This window comes from Antechinus flavipes, chromosome 3 (assembly GCF_016432865.1).
Source record: "Antechinus flavipes isolate AdamAnt ecotype Samford, QLD, Australia chromosome 3, AdamAnt_v2, whole genome shotgun sequence".
NCBI lineage: Eukaryota > Metazoa > Chordata > Mammalia > Dasyuromorphia > Dasyuridae > Antechinus > Antechinus flavipes.
Genome location: NC_067400.1, coordinates 317,908,513 through 317,926,302, shown reverse-complemented (window position 1 = coordinate 317,926,302; position 17,790 = coordinate 317,908,513). Strand labels below are relative to the sequence as shown.

General features: G+C 35.5%; 1 protein-coding gene across 4 annotated transcripts in view; it reads left to right on the top strand.

The window, feature by feature from the left end:
• The window catches only part of HSPBAP1 (HSPB1 associated protein 1), a 54,772-nt gene that overhangs the window by 5,924 nt on the left and 31,058 nt on the right, over nucleotides 1-17,790 (top strand). For 2 of the 4 annotated variants that reach the window (XM_051985417.1, XM_051985414.1), the window contains exon 2: nucleotides 14,429-14,614. The exons of 1 other annotated variant lie outside the window; for it this stretch is intronic. In XM_051985417.1, the coding sequence (XP_051841377.1) occupies nucleotides 14,429-14,614 (186 nt within the window). Of the gene's footprint in view, nucleotides 1-12,628; nucleotides 12,757-14,428; nucleotides 14,615-17,790 lie in introns of all 4 variants that reach the window. One more of the 4 variants, XM_051985415.1, reaches the window with a different exon arrangement.

Sequence of the window (17,790 nt, the reverse complement as noted above, 5' to 3'; positions counted from 1 at the left end):
AGTAAGTAAAATGTATATATAAATCAGATCCAAAATTGATGTACCCTTAACAGTTGTTTGAGAACCACTGCTATAAATGCAGCGTCTAATATGTAAAGGCCTCTAATGTCTTTTCCCCTCTATTCCTTACACTAAAAGTGGCTTCTTTTTCATGTTGGTTCATATTACTGTATTTGGTCTTTCTTAAGTACTTGTTCTAATTTGTACTATCTATATGCATTAAGAACTGTGCCTTTCTCCTTGTCTAGCGTCCTACATTTTGCACTAATACTTAATGAACAAGGAATAAGGAATCTGGGTTTTAGTCTAGATTGGATCTCTTCATTAGCTGTATGACATTGGGTAAGTCATATAACCATGGAGTATCTCAGTTCATGTTATCTATGCAATTCCTTTCCTAACTGCTTGTCACAGTTGTTTTGAGAAACAACTCAGATAATGAATGGGAAAATATTTAAAATTGTAAAGCACCACGCAGGTATCAGGTATTTTTGAGCCTTATGAAAGCTTCTATTTTCTCTTGCATAACTTTAGTGTGGTCTTGTCTTATAGAACTGTACTTGGTGTGAGAACTGTGGAATTGTTTTTACTTTCAGGTTCTTTGCCTGCATCATGTATTATAGAATCTTTAGAAAACTTGGTAAAATGTACTTGTTAAAAATTTTCATAATAATTCTTGCTATTTTTAGCATAATACCTGGTCCATAGTCAACTCTCAGTAAATGTTTGGTGACTTATACATTCTAAGTACAAATCCAACCCAGGAATTAACAAGAGCAGCAGGCAAAAAGAAAAAAAAAAAGTGTGACAGCAGATTTCAGATTACCTTGCATTTTGTAGTAATACAGAAATCACAGGGAAAAAAAAAAAAAAAGAAATTTACTTTCAAATTGTGCCTCTGTCCCAGAAGTTGACAACAGTTGTTACAAAGACTGGAAAATTGGATAAAGTACAACATTTAAGAGGAAGAAAGAACTATTGTCATAGTAGCTGCACTGCTGTTCTGGGATTTTTTAAAGCAGTTTCCAAATCACCTAAAAGGAAAATATTGCACTGTTTTTAGAATTTAATGTAGTCTCTTTCCTTTTAAAGGCTATGTATGTTGCTTCAGAGTTTGTTTGTTTGTTTTTTTTTTTTTTTTTAATAGTAGATTTCCTGGCATGGGATAACTTGATGTATCCCAGGGCTATTGAATTAATGCTATGTAGTATCAAATTCTTTTTTATAGAAAACTCCAATTTCATTAATGTAATGAAGCAGTACATTGCTGATTAAACTATTGAAAAACATTATCCCAGAAACAGCTGATTTCACTATTTTATTTACAGGCACAATTTTTGTATGTATGCTTCTTTCACTGTAGTGTAAAAAGTATCATGGTTTTGTGCTACTACCATATGATCAACTTTTATAAAGAAAAATCTTTTTTTTTTAACCACCTGTTAAATAATTCCAAAAAAACAATAGCGTTGATAAGACACCGCACACAAATAGCTAAAGTATAATTAAGTTAGCATAGAAAAAGTACAAAGGTCTAAGCAAGAAGTGAAGGAAAGCTAAATCTATAATGAAAGATCAAAGAAGAAAGACTTTATGGAGACTGTAGCATTTGAACTGGATTTTGAAGGGTGGGGTAGAAACTCACTAAGCAAAGATTGGGATGACATCATTCCTAGTATAAGAACTAGCAGGAACAACCAACTTAAGAAAAGGCTGGACCTTGTTTAGAAAAGAGGATTTAATATGAGGGAGGAAATAGTCTGAGGTAGTTTGGAGCCATTTTGTGGCTGACCTTGAATGGGAAACTAAAATGTTTGGACTTGATTTAGTGAGTAGGGGAACCTTTGAAGTTATTTAAGTTGTGCAATGAAATATATCAGAATTGAACATTGGCAAGATCTGGATATTAGTTGGGCTAGACAATCTCCTTCTAAATTTACCATGCCTATTTTGACCCTTAGAAAAACCTTATTATGTTGAATGAAGTGAACTCTGAAAGCTGTGTCACAAGATGGAGACAGTATTTTAAAAATTGAGGTTCTAGGTTTCTTTCTCCAGAGATCTAGTGGTTTACAAGGAGTGGGATCAGATAGCTCTTTTCTTTGTGAGACTAAGTTAGGGCCACCTTAATTAACATTGAAGCTCCCATATAAGATAATTTAGTACTCTTAAAGATGTGGTTGGATTAGTTGTTTTTCTTCATTTATGACTTAGAATGTGAGGTCATTTGGCCTGACTAATAGGGCAAAGATTCAGCTTATAGGGCATGTTATTCCTATATAGTATACTCTTTGTCTATCTGGTTTTTTTTGAGAGGGACATGCCCTTTTCTCGTAACAAAATTCTTTTCTGCTTTTACCTTGAGAAATCTTGATTTATTTGAGCAGGTGGTCAATATGCATTTTAGAGGTTAAGAAAATGAAGAATAGAAAGTGTAAGTGAATAAGTAAGTTAAAGTCACTTACCCCCAATTGTTTCACCAAAACAAAATTAATTTTCCAGAGCTGCATTGCTGTTAAATCTGTTCATCTGAAGCACTATTGGAATCCAGATTTCCAGATTGTAAACTAAACAACACTCTGTAAACTAAACCTCATTGGCTGCTACTCTTAGTTATAATGGCTTTTATATGGAGAGCAGTGAGCCCAGTCATTCTATCACTCAATCAGCAAGCATTTTTTTTAAAATGCCAGTTATGTAATTGTGCTAGTTCATTAGGACAAAAATGAAGAGAAAACCATGGATTCCCTCAAGGAGTTTACAGTCTAGTGACATATCTTTATGTAACAGTCATCTGCCTTCTCTTCCCCATTTGTCTCTTTGCATATGGATCCAACTTTTGTAAATAAATTCTGCAAATGAGATAATTACTTTATGATCATTCAAAACCACTGGACAGTTTTCTCTGATACTTGAGCTAAACAATTTTTAAAAAACTCATCAAGAAGGCACCAGTTATATCTTTAGGCATTTGTCTCACAAATACAAGACTTTAAAGCAAAGGTTTCAAATTCGAGACCAGATTAAAATGCAATTGGAATATGTTAACAAAATTAATACAAATACAGTACATCATACTAATATTTTGTGGTTTTGCAAGTTAACATGTAATTAGCAGCAATTCTTTTCTATTTGAGTTTGATAATATTGTATTTGAGTTTTAAAGCATTTGTCAGGTCTATGAGCTCCACTTTCTGTGGTGATCCCCAGTTTGTTTCTTAGAGTTGCATCAGAGATCAGGATTACTCTTGTTGAAATATTAATACTGCACTCTGAATAAGTCTTCCAGAAACAATTTTATTTATTTTAATATTAATCTAATATCCAGATAAGTTCTAACTTAGAGATGTCCTACCTGGCATGTCTACTCCAAGATTATACAAAGTGACATTTATAGAAATCTTGAACAAGAAGATCATAATATGTTAAACTACAGTTCTGGGTTCCAAAATAGTAATCACTCCTATTGCTTTAGGATTAAAAATAGGTCCCTATTCTGAGATCACTATAATCCTTGGAGTAGAGAAGAGTGTATTATAGCAGACCCTTACATCAAGTATAGAGAAAGAAGAAATTGCTTCTGAGTCAGAAGGAATTCTGAGGAAATCGAGAAGGGTATATATCCTATTTGAAACAACCCTAATCCCTACCCTAATCATTATCACACGCTGAGGCAGCCAAAACGGACGACTTAATGCAGGCCTATACTTCCTTTTCTATACCTTAGTTGGATCTTTACCACTTCTAGTAGCCCTACTTCACTTACACAACAGCCTAGGCTCTGTTCTTAAGGAAATAAGCCAGGGAAACCTTCCCTTCACTTTTATGAATTCCCACTAGGGAGTCTTAAAAAGAGGTCACAAGAGGGAGGTAAGGGAATAATTACTTTGTTATATACATGTATGCATCTAGTTGTAAGCTCCTTAAGGGTTGGGACTGTTTTATTTCTATATCCCCAGTTAACTTACACATGGTTTAAATACTTAATAAATGTTGAAGAAAATGTCATGTTGCTATTAAAAATGTATGTGTAGAAAGGAACTCTAAATCACAATTGCTAAAGAAAATGCACATCAAAACCACACTGGTTTCATCTCAGATTCTGCAGATTAACAAAGATGGCAAAAAATTTGCAATAATCAATTTTGGAGGAGTTGTGAGATAATAGTCACATTGTTAATAGAGCTGTCCATACTCTTTGACCCAGACTTTCCATTAGTGTGATTGTACCCCAAGGAAGGTATAAGAAGAAAATCTCCAAAAACACCAAAATACTTATAGCAGCTCTTTTTGTGAGGACAAAGAATTAGAAATAAATTAGATGCCCTTTAAACAAAATTACATGAATGTAATAGCATAGTACTGGGCTGTAAGAAAAGATGTAAGATAAATGCAAAGTGCTAAGGAAATGACATACACAATGATCATGACATTGTAAGTAGGAAAAATGACATGCCAAGTGATATAAGATTCCATATGTGAAGTCAGGTGACTTTTTTTTTTTCCAGAGAAAATATATTTGATGTTTATTTGCAATGTTTGGGCTAGCTCTCTGGAGGACCAGAGTTCTTGGTCTTTAAGTGGAGAAGTGGAGGAGGCAGGAGAACTGCCACGTGACTAGTCAAAGATGAAGTCTGGAGCCTGAAACCTGAAGTCTTTCTTTGGCTCTGTGTCCCTCCCTTAGCCCTTAAATCCTTCAGTACGATTACCTCACTACACCACATTGAGCATGTGCAGCCATAAGTACCATGCTGTGATTCAAGTATACCTTTTCAAGTTCCAGGCTGCTACATCTGCTTTCTTTTGTTTTAGAACACAGGTGGTCATGCCCTCTCTGACTTCTCAGGAAGAGAGGTGAAAACACCAAAAAGGGCATGATCATGCTCTCCCTGACTTCTCAGGAAGGGAGGTGAGAACACCAAAAGAAAATGGGGAGTCAAACCAGATATTGTTAGCAGGTATCCTCTGGGCTGAAATTGAAATAAGTACACATAAATCCATTAGCATGGGAGGTATTACACAAACACATAGTAATATAACTCAGACTAGTAGTGATGTAACAGATATGAATCAACATGAGGAAATACATGTCCATAAGTCCTAGAAATAGTCCAAAACCAATCTATTGTCCATTACTTCATGTGTCAGGGAATCCAGTGATAACAGCGGATTTGAAGTCCTGCAATAATCGCATGTCTCAGGGAATCCAATGATTCCTGCTGATTTTAAAGCCCTGCAGGAGTCTTATTAACAATTTTTAATGTTCATGAGTCAGTTGCCATAATTGCCATGCTCTTTCAGTGGTGGGCACAGTTAGTGATGGAACCACCCGACATTTCTTGGGTTTTCTCCTTCATTTCAAGGATCTTTTTCTTTCTGTCTAATGGACAAGGTGAATACGGCTCATTGGCACCCATTTGATTCCTTCTCCATTTGTAGAGATACAAGCAAACCCTCCTCCCCCCAAGCAGTTAATCTATCTGGTCCTTATCTTTCACCACTTTCTGCATCTCTCTACATCACCTGGCGATAGTGGAGCTGCTTGCACTGGACACTGCCCTGCCAGTGAGTTATAAAACCGTCTGCTGGAGCTAGTGCATCTTTATCAAAAATCAAGAAATCGATAGTGTAAAGAGTTAAATTTAGAAGTTCTCTAGGGTTACCTGTGGCTCCCCCTTTCTTTTGTTTTTGGAGGAGTGTCTTGATGTCTCTGTTTCTCCTCTCTACTATTGCCTTTCCTTGAGGGTTAAAAGGTATGCCAGTGGTGTGTAAAATCTGATATTGTGCACAAAAGTGTGCAAAATGTATATGCAGAATATGTATATGTATAGAAATATATACAGGCCAATTATCTGTTTGTATTGCTTGTGGAATACCCATAATTGCAAATGCTTGTACAAGTGACCACTTAGAATGTCTCTCTTGCTGCTGGTATTGCAAAAGTAAATTCTAAAAAGGTGTCTACTACAACATGGATAAAAGACAGATGACCAAAAGATTTATAATGGGTCACATCCATTTGCCAAATTTCATTGGTCTCATACACGAGCGTTTTTCCCTAGAGGGAGTATAGGAGCGTGGAAAGAAAGGCAAGTTGTACATGCTTTTACTATCCTCCTAGCTTCCTCTTTTGTTATCCTAAAGCTTGAGCGGCCTGATGATATTTAGAATGAGATTCTTGGGCTGCCTGAAATAAAGAAGTATTAGCTAACATGGTTAGAAGGTAATCTACTTTTGAATTTCCATAAAAATAGGACCTGGAAGTCCACTATGAGAGTGGATAATCCAGTAAGATATAAATTTTACCTGGATATTTTCTCACTTGCTCTTGAGGTTCCTTAAACTTGTAGTGCAGGGGATCACCTTCACCACAGTAGCAATCTCAATAGGGCTTATTTTCGGGGGAGGGCTTATTTTAGAGGAATTTTACACAGCAAGGGAGGGCTTATTTTCGGGGTAGGTCTTATTATCGGGGAAACACGGTGTGTGTGTGTATGTATATGTATGTGTGTGTGTGTATGTATGTGTGTGTGTGTGTGTGTATATATATATATATATATATATATATATATATATATATATATATATATATATATATATATATATATATATATAAAGCTACAAATTTTATTTGGGCTGTGGCAATTTTTTGTACCACATCTAATGAATAGGCTGAATCAGATATTATATTTATATTTCCTGGATAATAAGTAAGTGCTAGCATGATTGCATACAATTCATTCTATTGAGTGGACTGAAAAAGGAGTTCTGACTACTCTCCTTATAATTAAGTCATAAGAGTATACCGCACAAATGTTATATATGGATGCATCTGTAAAGATAGTTAACTGGTCCTTTATGAGGAACTTTAAAAACCTTTTCTTCAAGAATCCATCGCCAATTATGTAATAGTCTGGTTATATTTAATGGAGACCCGTGTGTAAAATTTGCCACTCTGGGATGTTTTCACAGCATACATTAATTTGTGCATTGGTATAAAAGTTGTATATCTTATCAGGACTTATTCCAGATAATTGTACTGCTCGCTTAACGGCCTTTAATAAAATTCTAGCCACAAACACTGGGTAAGGAATACGCTTTGTTCTGGTTGTGATTGGAAGTTCACCCACTCTATCATACGGTCTCCTTGAAGAGGAACTGCTATGAGTGCCTTTTTTGTAGCAAAAACTGATATTTCCAAGGGTTTCTGAGTGACTCTTTCAATCACATTAGATAAAGCCAATTCAGCCTCTCTCAAACTCTCTTGAGCCTCTTGAGGTGGCATGGTAAGTTTAAAGCACTGAATCCCCTTAAAATGTCATATAATGGTTGCAATTAATAGGTAGTCAAGACTAATACTGGTCGCATCCATTGGATATCTCCTATCAATTTCTGAAAGTCATTTAAGGTGTTCAATTTCTCTGTTCTTAAAGTTTTTGTATTGTAAGCATCTTAGCATATGCTTCATAACTTAAATATTGAAAAGGAGCATGTCTTTGAATTTTTTCTAGAGCTATATGCAATTTGTAGTTCCTTAATGTTTCTATGGTCTTTTATAAACATGCTTCTAACATTTGCTCTTCAGGTGCACACCCCAAGATATCATCCATATAATGTAATAATATACTTTTGGAAATGCTTTTCTTTTTGGAATAAGAAGAGCAGCAACATACATTTGACACATAGTAGGGTTGTTTTTCATTCCTTGTGGCAAAACTGTCCATTCATATCTTTTATATAGTTAAATTAATGCTGGGCACTGAAAAGGCAAATCTTTTCATATCCTCCTTATCTAGAAGGATAGAATAGAAACAGTCCTTAATGTCTATAACCCAAAGAGGCCATTCTCTAGGCAACTGAGTAAGATGTGGAAGTCTATGCTGAAGAGTTCCCAGTTTCCATCTGTTCATTTACTTAAATCAGTTAACATCCTCCATTTTCCAGATTTCTTCCTTACAACAAATATAGGGGAATTCCAAGGACTTAGAGAAGATTGTAAGTGTCCTTAGTCTATCTAATAAGGCCTGAATTTTATCGCTAGCTAAGGGCCACTGTTCTACCCACACTGCTGTATCAGTCTTCCATTGAATAGGAACAGGTGAGAGTGTTGGCAGGCCTTCAACAGCAGCCTGTCCTAAAAAACCAAAGTACTCCTAACTGTTGTAAGATGTCTCTTCCCCACAGATTGATGGGGATTTTTTCAATATAAAAGGAGTAAAAATTCCTGTTTCACCTTCAAATGTCCATCTCAAAGGGGTAGCACTAACTTCAGCTGCTATTGATCCTCCTATGCCAGACATGTAGGTATCTGACTTAATCTTTGGCCAGTGACTGGGCCAGTTGGCACCTCTAATGACTGTATGATATGCACCAGTGTCTACCAATCCTTCTAATGGTATGCCATTTATATAGATAGTGAGCATAGATTGGTCAGCTGTAACAGCTGCAATCCAGAATATTCCTGGATTCTGTTGTTGGAAGTCTCAATCTGGGCAAATATCACCAGATTGCTTATTAGGAATCTATCAGTAAACCTGATGCTACAGCTTCTCCTGGGTGATAAGTCACACATAGTCTGCCTGTAGTGTATTAGCTATACATTCCCCAGTTTCCCTCATTAGTGTATGAATGGACACTGTGCTTTGTTTTGTAAGCACTCTCAGGAGGTGAAATGGTCAAGCCTCTTGTGCCTAAAGGCAAGGGATTCATAAGCTGGAAAGGAACAGATTTCACCTTTCCAGGATCCCCAAAAGGGACCCTGTCTTCCCATGTTCTGATCTTGAAAAGTCTGCATCATAGCCTGGATATAAAAGGCATTTGTGCCCACTGTGGCACAGCATCTTATGATCTTCTCTAAAGGAGCATCCTTGTGTAATACTAGTCTAATTCTTCTATAAACCTCATTAGCATTTTCTTTAGCAAGTTGTCTTATAATTTCTGCTGCTGAATTTTCACCAATAGTTCATATGACGGCTGTCTGCAGATGTACTACAAAATCAGGCAAAGGGTTCATTTGGACCTTGTGCTATTTTCATGAAGGCTTCCCCTCTATCTTGTCTTCCTGGGAGGATGCCCCATGCTTTGATAGCAGCAGCAGCAGCAATTTGCTCATATACTTCTATAGGGTAATTAATCTGCGCTAAAGAGTGCAAGCCTTTTTCAGATCTTTTATACTTTCCAGATTAAAAGGAATTGAAGAATCAAAGTCTTCAATCACAGGGTATGCTTCTGATTTTAAATCAGATATGTCCTGTCCTTCATTTTTAATTTAATTAGTGCCTTTTGTAATTGTGTTATAGGGAGTGGACAAAATTGCTGTATAGTCAATGCTGATGGTGTCACTTCCTTTTCCCACTCCCCTTCCTCCTCCACCCATGCAGGGGAAATTGAGGGGATAGGGTCAGAAGATGGAAAATGCTAGAAGGGCTCCTGCTCAGGTGTAGGGGGAGGGGAAACTGAGCCAGCATGTTACTTGACTTGGTCTAATTGGCTATGCCTTCCAGCTGTGTTGTCAGTCCCATCCCCTCTTCCTCTTTTTTCCTCACACTTCCTTGTCTGGCTGTGCTTATTGGCATAGTACTCAAAATCCAAAAATCCATGCCTTTCAGCTACTTTGTTAGTACCCTCCCCCTCCTGCTCTTTCTTCTTTTTTCCTTATTCTAAATTTATGTAATTCCCTAACACCAATTGTCTTATATTGTGTATATATAATGTTTCTTCAGGAGTTGAATCAGGACCATTATTTTTGTAATATTCAAATAGTTACTCTCCCACTAGTTTCCACTTAACTGGCTCTAATCCTTCTTCCTTTGAGAACCAAGGAGACATGTACTCTACTGTTTCTAAAAGTCCAAGGATCTGATCCCAATTTACCAACAAACCATAGCTCTTTATTAATGTAACTATGCTTTCTACACACTTCCCTTGGGGTGGAGGAGATTCTCTTCTTGGCATTCGCCCCATTTCAATTAAAAAACTAAAGTGACTAGGTTAGCCCTTACCAAAGTTTCCTGCTTGTCTATTTTTATACTCACCCTATTTCCTGGTCACAGGGACTTCTCCACAGACTTTACAATCATATCATTTGTACTGCTGAGTATAATTCTTAGTCCATGTTGGGCGCCAGAATATAATGTCTGGGCTAGTTGGGATCAACCAGAGTTCTTGGTCTTTAGGTGGAGAAGTGAAAGGAGACAGTAGAGCTGCCACGTGGCTGGTCAAAGATGGAGTCTGGATTCTGGAGCCTGAAGTCTTCTCTGGCTGAGAGCTGTGGCTGAGAGCACTGGTACTGAGAGAGCTCTGTGTCCCTCCCTCAGCCCTTAAATCCTTCAGTACGATTACCTCATTATACCACATTGAGCATGAGCAGCTGTAAGCACCATGCTGTGATTCAAGTATACCTTTTCAGAGTTCCAGCCCATTATATATATTCCCCCAAAAAATTAAATGTGGCTATTCTTTAGCTCTTAAAAGAGGATAGAAATAGGGGAGACTTGACCTGTGATGCGATTTGATTGTTTCTGAAAGAAGAGTGAAAAGGGTCCATCTTCCTCTTTTTTTTTTTTTTTACTCTATGGCTAGACCTTGTATAAGTGATTCCAGAATTAAAATACAATTATCCTTTGTTGTCTGTTTTAGTTGTGACCCCATTTGGGCTTTTCTGAGTGGTTTGTCATTCCTTCTCCAGCTCTTTTTACAGATGAGAAACTGAAGTAAACAGGATTAAGTGACTTGCCCAGGGTCACAGAGCTAGAAAGTGTCTGAGGCCAGCTTTGACAGTAGTCCAGGTATGAGGTAATGTGAACTTGAAGCAGGATGGTGTCAGTGGCAGAGGAAAAAAGCATATATACAAGAAATATTGTTATAAAAGTAGAAATGAAAGGTCTTGTCAAGTGATTAAATCTAGGAGTAAGAGATAGAAGGTAATACTTAGATTTTGAACCTGGGTACTTGGAAGGATGGTACTGTTCCCTACAGTGGTAGAAAAGTTTAGGAAGAAGGGAGGGTTTGGGAAGAAAGAAAATGAGTTCATTTTCAGATTTGTTGAATCTAAAGTATCTATGAAACAGTCATTTTGAAATACAAGACTGGAAGTCGAGAGGAGAGAAATAGGTTTGAGAATCATCTATATAGGGATAATAATTGATTCCAAGGGGAGTAATGAGATCAACAAGGATATGGTACAGAAGAAAACAAAAAGGCCAAAGACCAAACTTAAAAGGACATCCACGAGATGATGATGGAGATCCAGCAAAGGAAACTGAAAGAGAACAGACAAATAGGAATAAAATCTGGAGATCGATGTCATGAAAACCTAGGGAGAAAAGAATGTCAAGAAGAGGGTAATTGACAGTGTCAGAAGTCTATAGAGAGATTAAGAATGAGAATTGAAAAAAGGCCATTAAATTTGACAATTAAGGGATCATTGGTAACTTGGGAGAGAATAGTTTTTAGTTTGATGACTAAAATGAAAGTTAACTGTCTTGGAAATAGAAGTTTTATCATTGTGTGTACGTACATACACCCATACACCCACACCCCCACACACACACAATTCATCCATAATTCACTCTTCCTTCAGAACAGTTCAGTCTCTAGATTGAACCCCCAACTTCAATTTTTGAGATATCTGTATCAGGTTAGTAACTTTCCATGCTGAATTAGTCATCTATTTCCAGAATATTAAAAATTTGAACCCAAAGTTCGATTTGCGGTATCTATACCAGTGCTTTCTCAAAGAGAGCATTTTTGCCGCCTACTTTCTCAAAGGTGAAGAAGTTTAAGTCCCTACATTCCAGATAATTTCATATAAAAAGAGTTGTTTTAAAAAAAAACATTAAGGGGAGCATTTTATTAAAATTTTAATAGCTTTTGTTTTAGTCATTTGTTTCATTCTTTAAAAATTATATTTTTGGGCAGATAGTTGGTACAGTAGATAGTGCACCAACCCTGAAGTCAGGAATATCTGAGTTCAGAACCCAACTCCAACACTTAATAACTGTGTTGACCCTGGGTAAGTTATTTGACCCCCAAATTGCCTTGCCAAAACAAAAATAAAGTATTATATTTTATTTTGCATTTTATATAGGGAAGTTCAGTAATAAAGATACATAAATGAAAAACTTTCAAGAGCTCTCTGTAAATTCTTTTAAATATTTAGAATTGTGTCTGTAGGTTCTAGATTTTTCAAGAATCTTAAAAATTAGAACAATTAAAGTCCCATCTTCTGGTCTTTAGCCTCTTCAGTACACTGAATTTGGGTATAACTTCCATTTTCTATATGTTTGAAGATGAAAAATTTAAAATATCTTTTTTTTTTTTTTTTTTTGCTGAGGCAATTGGGGTTGAATGACTTGCCCAGGGTCACACAGCTAGGAAGTGTTAAATGTATGAGACCAGATTTGAACTCAGATCCTCCTGACTTCAGGTCTGGTGTTCTAATCATTGCACTACCTAAATGCCCCAAATTTAAAATATCTTTTCTCCCTATGAAGTTAATCATAATAGTAAAAATTGAATTTTTCACAAATATGATTATCAAGTTATATCATTTCTGATTTATAGAATAATAGGTTTAGAGCTAGAAGAAAAGTTAAAAGTCATTAAAGCCAGCCTTCTCATTTTACAGATAAGGAAATGAAAGCTGAGAGAGGTTAAGCAACTTGCCCAGAGTAAGTTTCTGAAGAGTATTTGAATCAATCTTCCTAACTTCAAACCTTTTTTTTTGATATGACCACTGGCCTGCATTGCTATAAGGTAACTTCCTATCCAATCCAGTAAACATTTATTAAGTACCTACTTTGTGCAGAGCACTGTGCTGAGCACTGGGTATATAATCAATAATAAAAAAGATAGCCCCTGCCCTCAAGAAATTTATAATCCAAGGGGAAGAAGGAAGATAGTACACAAAAGGAGACAGAAGAGGAGATAGGGTGGGGAATGATACTCTCATTCATTTAGATTTAAAACTAGACAGAACAGCAGGTGCACAGTAGAATGAGCTGTGAGTCCTATTTTTGCTCTCTGTAAAGGAAGGCATTGAAAGGAGTTTGGCACTCCATCAACCTAAAAGTAAAAGAGACTAAAGGAGATAATATGTATGAAGAGTAGAGTTATCTATTTGGTGAATTTAGAAATGAAATCATCATGGGAATGGCATCATATTTTATAAAGTTAAACCAGGCGCAGAGCAGCAGATACAAAGTGCAGATTTCCATTTGTACTTCTTAGATATTTAAGATCACTAATTATAAAATTTTAACTTTCTCCACTTTAGAAAAATTGGCTTTTATTTGTAGAATCTAAGACATACTTGGTATACTGAAAGCCATAAATACTTGTCAAGGCTGAAAATAAGCCTTTAATATGGAAGAGGAAAAAAAAAAAAAAAAACACAGTTCAACAAATATTTATGTATCTAACTAAAGATACCAATTTTTGCATGTAGAGCAATTAAAAAAAATCAAATGCAATTCCTATTTGAAATCTATTTTTTATTGGCAACTTTGTTTTTACATCATATTCCTATGTGAATATATCCTATCCAACTCCTTACCCAGTCAACCATTCCTTGTAATAAAGATTAAAAAAAAAAAAAAAAAAAGAAGATATCAGAGAAGAGGTTCAGCAAAAACAATTAGCCCATCAACCAGTCTGACAATCTGTTCAGGATGCCTCACCTGCAGATCCACCAACTCTACAAAGAAAGGAGGGGGCTGCATTTTAAAATTCTTCTTCAGAACCCATTTTTCTGTGTATAATATCACAGCATTCGTTTCATTTTATTCATTGTAGCCATGTTTATTGTTTTCCTGATTCTGCTTAATAATTATTTGCATGTTGTCTTTCCTTTTTTGAGCTCCATGACAGGGACCATTACTTTTCTTCAATCCCCAGCACTTAACACAGTGTAACATAATACATATTTATTAAATGCTTATTGACTGACTTTGTACTGTATCAATTCATATGTCTTCCTATGCTTTTATTTCTCATATTCATCATTTTTTACAAGTATAGTAGTATTCTAGTACTTCCTTGTACCACAATGTTTTAGCCATTCCCCAGGAGATGATGTTATTTTTTTTCATTGATATCACAGAAGGTGCTTAGATATATAAATATATATCTATATCTACATAGATATCTATCTATAGCTATATATTTTTAGATATATAAAAGGTTCCCTTTAGTATAAGATGAGAACCTGGCACTTCTAGATAAGAGGATATGGACATTTTGGTCACTTTCTTAGCCTAATTCCAAATTGGCTTTTTAGAATAGTAGGACAGCTCCACCATCTGTATATTAGTGTCTCATACAGTTGTAGTTCAATGGAAAAATAATGCTCACTAAATTTGCCTTTTCCAACTTGTAGGAAATAGTCATTTTAGACATTTATTTAACCCAAAGCTATTTGTTTCTCTAGGTGAAGTTGTCAAACCTTTTACTCCAGAGAAAGCAAAAGAAATTATAATGTCTTTGCAACAGCCAGCAATCTTCTGCAACATGGTTTTTGATTGGCCAGCCCAACACTGGAATGCTAAATACCTTTCAAAGCTCTTATGTGGAAAGCAGATACGATTCAGAATGGGAATGAAAAAAATAGATACAGGTAGGACTCCAAGTAGACATAATATTTATAATGATGCTTTAATTTTCTACTTTTTCCAGCAGTGGTTTTTGTGTTTCTAGAAAAATATTGAACTCTCTTCTTCTGTTTGTCCATTTGCAATACAGAGATAAGAATTTTATTGGAGATTTTGGTAAAAATGTTTGCAGCAATATTTTTCTTTTTTAGAGCCAACATATATTTCTTTTAAGTAAAACAGTGTTATTCTACATAAAAACTACTTGTATGTGTTTTATACACGTATATCACTGTTTTATTTTAAAATATTCCTGAAGATACTAATACAGTGATATAAAAAGATTACACATTGCATTAATCAGTACATTTTTCTTTGATGCTCTCTGCATAAGTGACTTCAGGAAAGTAACTTCATTTTTCTAAGCCTCAGTTTCCCTATAAGTCAAAAGAAGAGATTGGCTAGATGGTTTCTAAAGTTGTGGAAGTTCTAAGTCATAGAATCTAAGTTGTTCTTTCAGTTGTGATTTCACTATCTAAAGAACCTTCTAGATAGATTATTTTATGATTCTATATCCAGTAGCTTTGGATGTGATTCTGTTCCTCTAGGGACAAACATGTTGTGTACATTGTCATAAAACATCAAGTATTTAATTAGCTATCTCTTATGGAATCCCTCTTTTCCTTGAAGACATGGTCAAAAACACCTTGTGTTTGAAACCTCTCCTGTTTTTCCTGGCAGGATACTGCTCTCTCTCCCTTTTTCTGGCCACCTATGTTGCACCGCTGTCATTTTCCCTTCCTGCTTTGTAGGACTTGCTGCAGCCTCCTGGTGTGGCTGAGCTCTGGGCCTGAACCAGAAAGATCTGAGTCCAAATACAACCTCAGGCACTTTCTAGATGTGTGATCCTGGGCAAATCATTTAACCTTAGATTGTTTCAATTTTCCCATTTGTAAAATGGAAATAAAATTAATAGTTGCTACCTTCCAAATTTATGTGAGGCCCAAATGAGATAATGATTATTATAAAGTGCATTGCAACTCTTAAGATGTTACACTAATGCCACCTTCCTGAGGATCCTTTCCATTCGGCCCCAGATCCTCTTCCAGGCACCCATAACTCCACAGTCGCCTGACTCCATCCTGATTCCCCTGCTGCCTCACATCCTGGGACAAATTCTATGGACTGTAACTCATCTGAACTCCTTTCTTAGTGATTAACAAAAAGTCAATTCCTATTATAATGTAGCATTTATGTTCCCAAAAGTTACCATGGTAAATTACAAGATTTATGAGAAAACTGGGAGTGGGTCACAATACTCAAATTCTACCAGTGACATAGACAAAAACATATAATACATATATATGGGGATCCATGAATGCTTTGCTTTTTCCCTACCTTTGGAGCTTTCAGTTTGTCTCTTAGGCCTGGAGCTCTCTCCCCATCTCTGCTTCCTGAGAGCAGGAGAGATTCTAAGCCAGAGAGCCATATTCTAATAGAAGACCTCCTCAATTCTAGAGCTGCTTTCTTAGGTTATAAATCCAACATAACCTGTACATATCCTGTTTGGACTTGGGTGCTGGCATGTTCTCTCCTATTAAACTGTGAACTCCTAGAGAGCAGGCATTGTTTTTTGCCTTAGTATTCTAGGATTTTTAGCAGTGTGGTACACAGTAGATGCTCAATAAATGCTAATTGCACAACTCTTTTAAACTAGTTTCCTTGTATTTGCACATTAGTCTTTATATGTGCATGTGTATGTATTTAATATATATAAAATAATCTGTATTTAACAAGGTTTCTCAAAAGCCTTAGTTCAGTTTTAAGGTTAAATAATTCAAGATGCTACAAACTAATATTTGAAAGATTAATTATATAAAATTTCAAAATATTGATGTTCTTTACTAAAATTCAACATAACTATCATCTTGTGGCATAGCTCTATTTAATGAAATATTGTGAAAATTTTCATCAGCTGCTGTTTAGTGACTAAAAGGATGATATTTGTAAACTTAAGATTATCCAGAGAATAAGGTTTTGATGCATACATGACAGTTTTAAAGGCTTCCACAAGAAAAAGTCTAGTAGAAAACAGATCATGTGATCTAAGTGGCTAAGCAAGTGGACCTCCTCCACCTGTCTACTGGTCTGAGAAATTGTCATCCAAAAACTATCACATTTTTAGTACGCAGTAACAGATTTTTTAAAGTTTTTTAAATTATTGTTCAAAATTCACCAAACTTAAGTGTAAGAGAATGTTAAAATAATATGATTTCCAAATGATGTTTAGGGTACATTTGTAGCGTTTATATCTCTGAAGTTAATAAAGCTTGAAATAACACCAAGACTTTTGGGGACAGAAAGAGGGAGAAGAGAGTTTCAAAATAAAAGTTTGTCTTTGTATCTTCAATTTATCACATAACATATTTGTTAATTGATTGTATCCATAATCCTCTTTAAACTATTTATGAATAAAAAGTAAATAACCACAGCTAAACTGTGATTATTTACTTTTTATTCATAAATAGTTTCTAAAATTTTTCTTTTTTAAAAATTAACTTTCAATATTAGGGATAATGAATAGTAACCCCCAAAGTGGTGGTTAACTTCTAATTTGTTTTTATTTTACTTTGTAAAACATTTTTACACTAATTAATTAAAATATTTCTTATATTCTAGGATATGTGTGCAGTATACTTTCCTTGCCAACACATTATTTCCTACTTGAGGAATGGGATAGATGACACTTGAAGTTTTCTTTTCTCCATAAACTTGTAGCTTAGGAGGCAGCTGTTAGAGGGGCTAAAAAATGGGTCTGGAGAAATACCTGGATTATTTTCATAGACATTCCTGAATTCAGGTTATAACCCTTCTTTCACACCTGTACTGTTTTTATTGTTTATCTACCACATTAAATTTTGAGTAGATCTATTTCTCAACAGTCTTTTTCCAGTATTCCTCAATAATTTTCTATTGTACTTATTTCCTCTCTACCTCATAAGCACACCATGCACATTGCATTGCCTTCTTTCTTTGTTATCCTTACTTGGAATCTGTTCCCCTTTCTCTGGCGCTGATAAAAATAAACTCCATCTTTCAAGGGGTAACTCAAATTCTCCTCCACTATTCCAATTTTATTTTTTTTCTTATTCTAAATTCTAATGGCGTTTGTATTTCATAATTTAATGTGATACCATATATA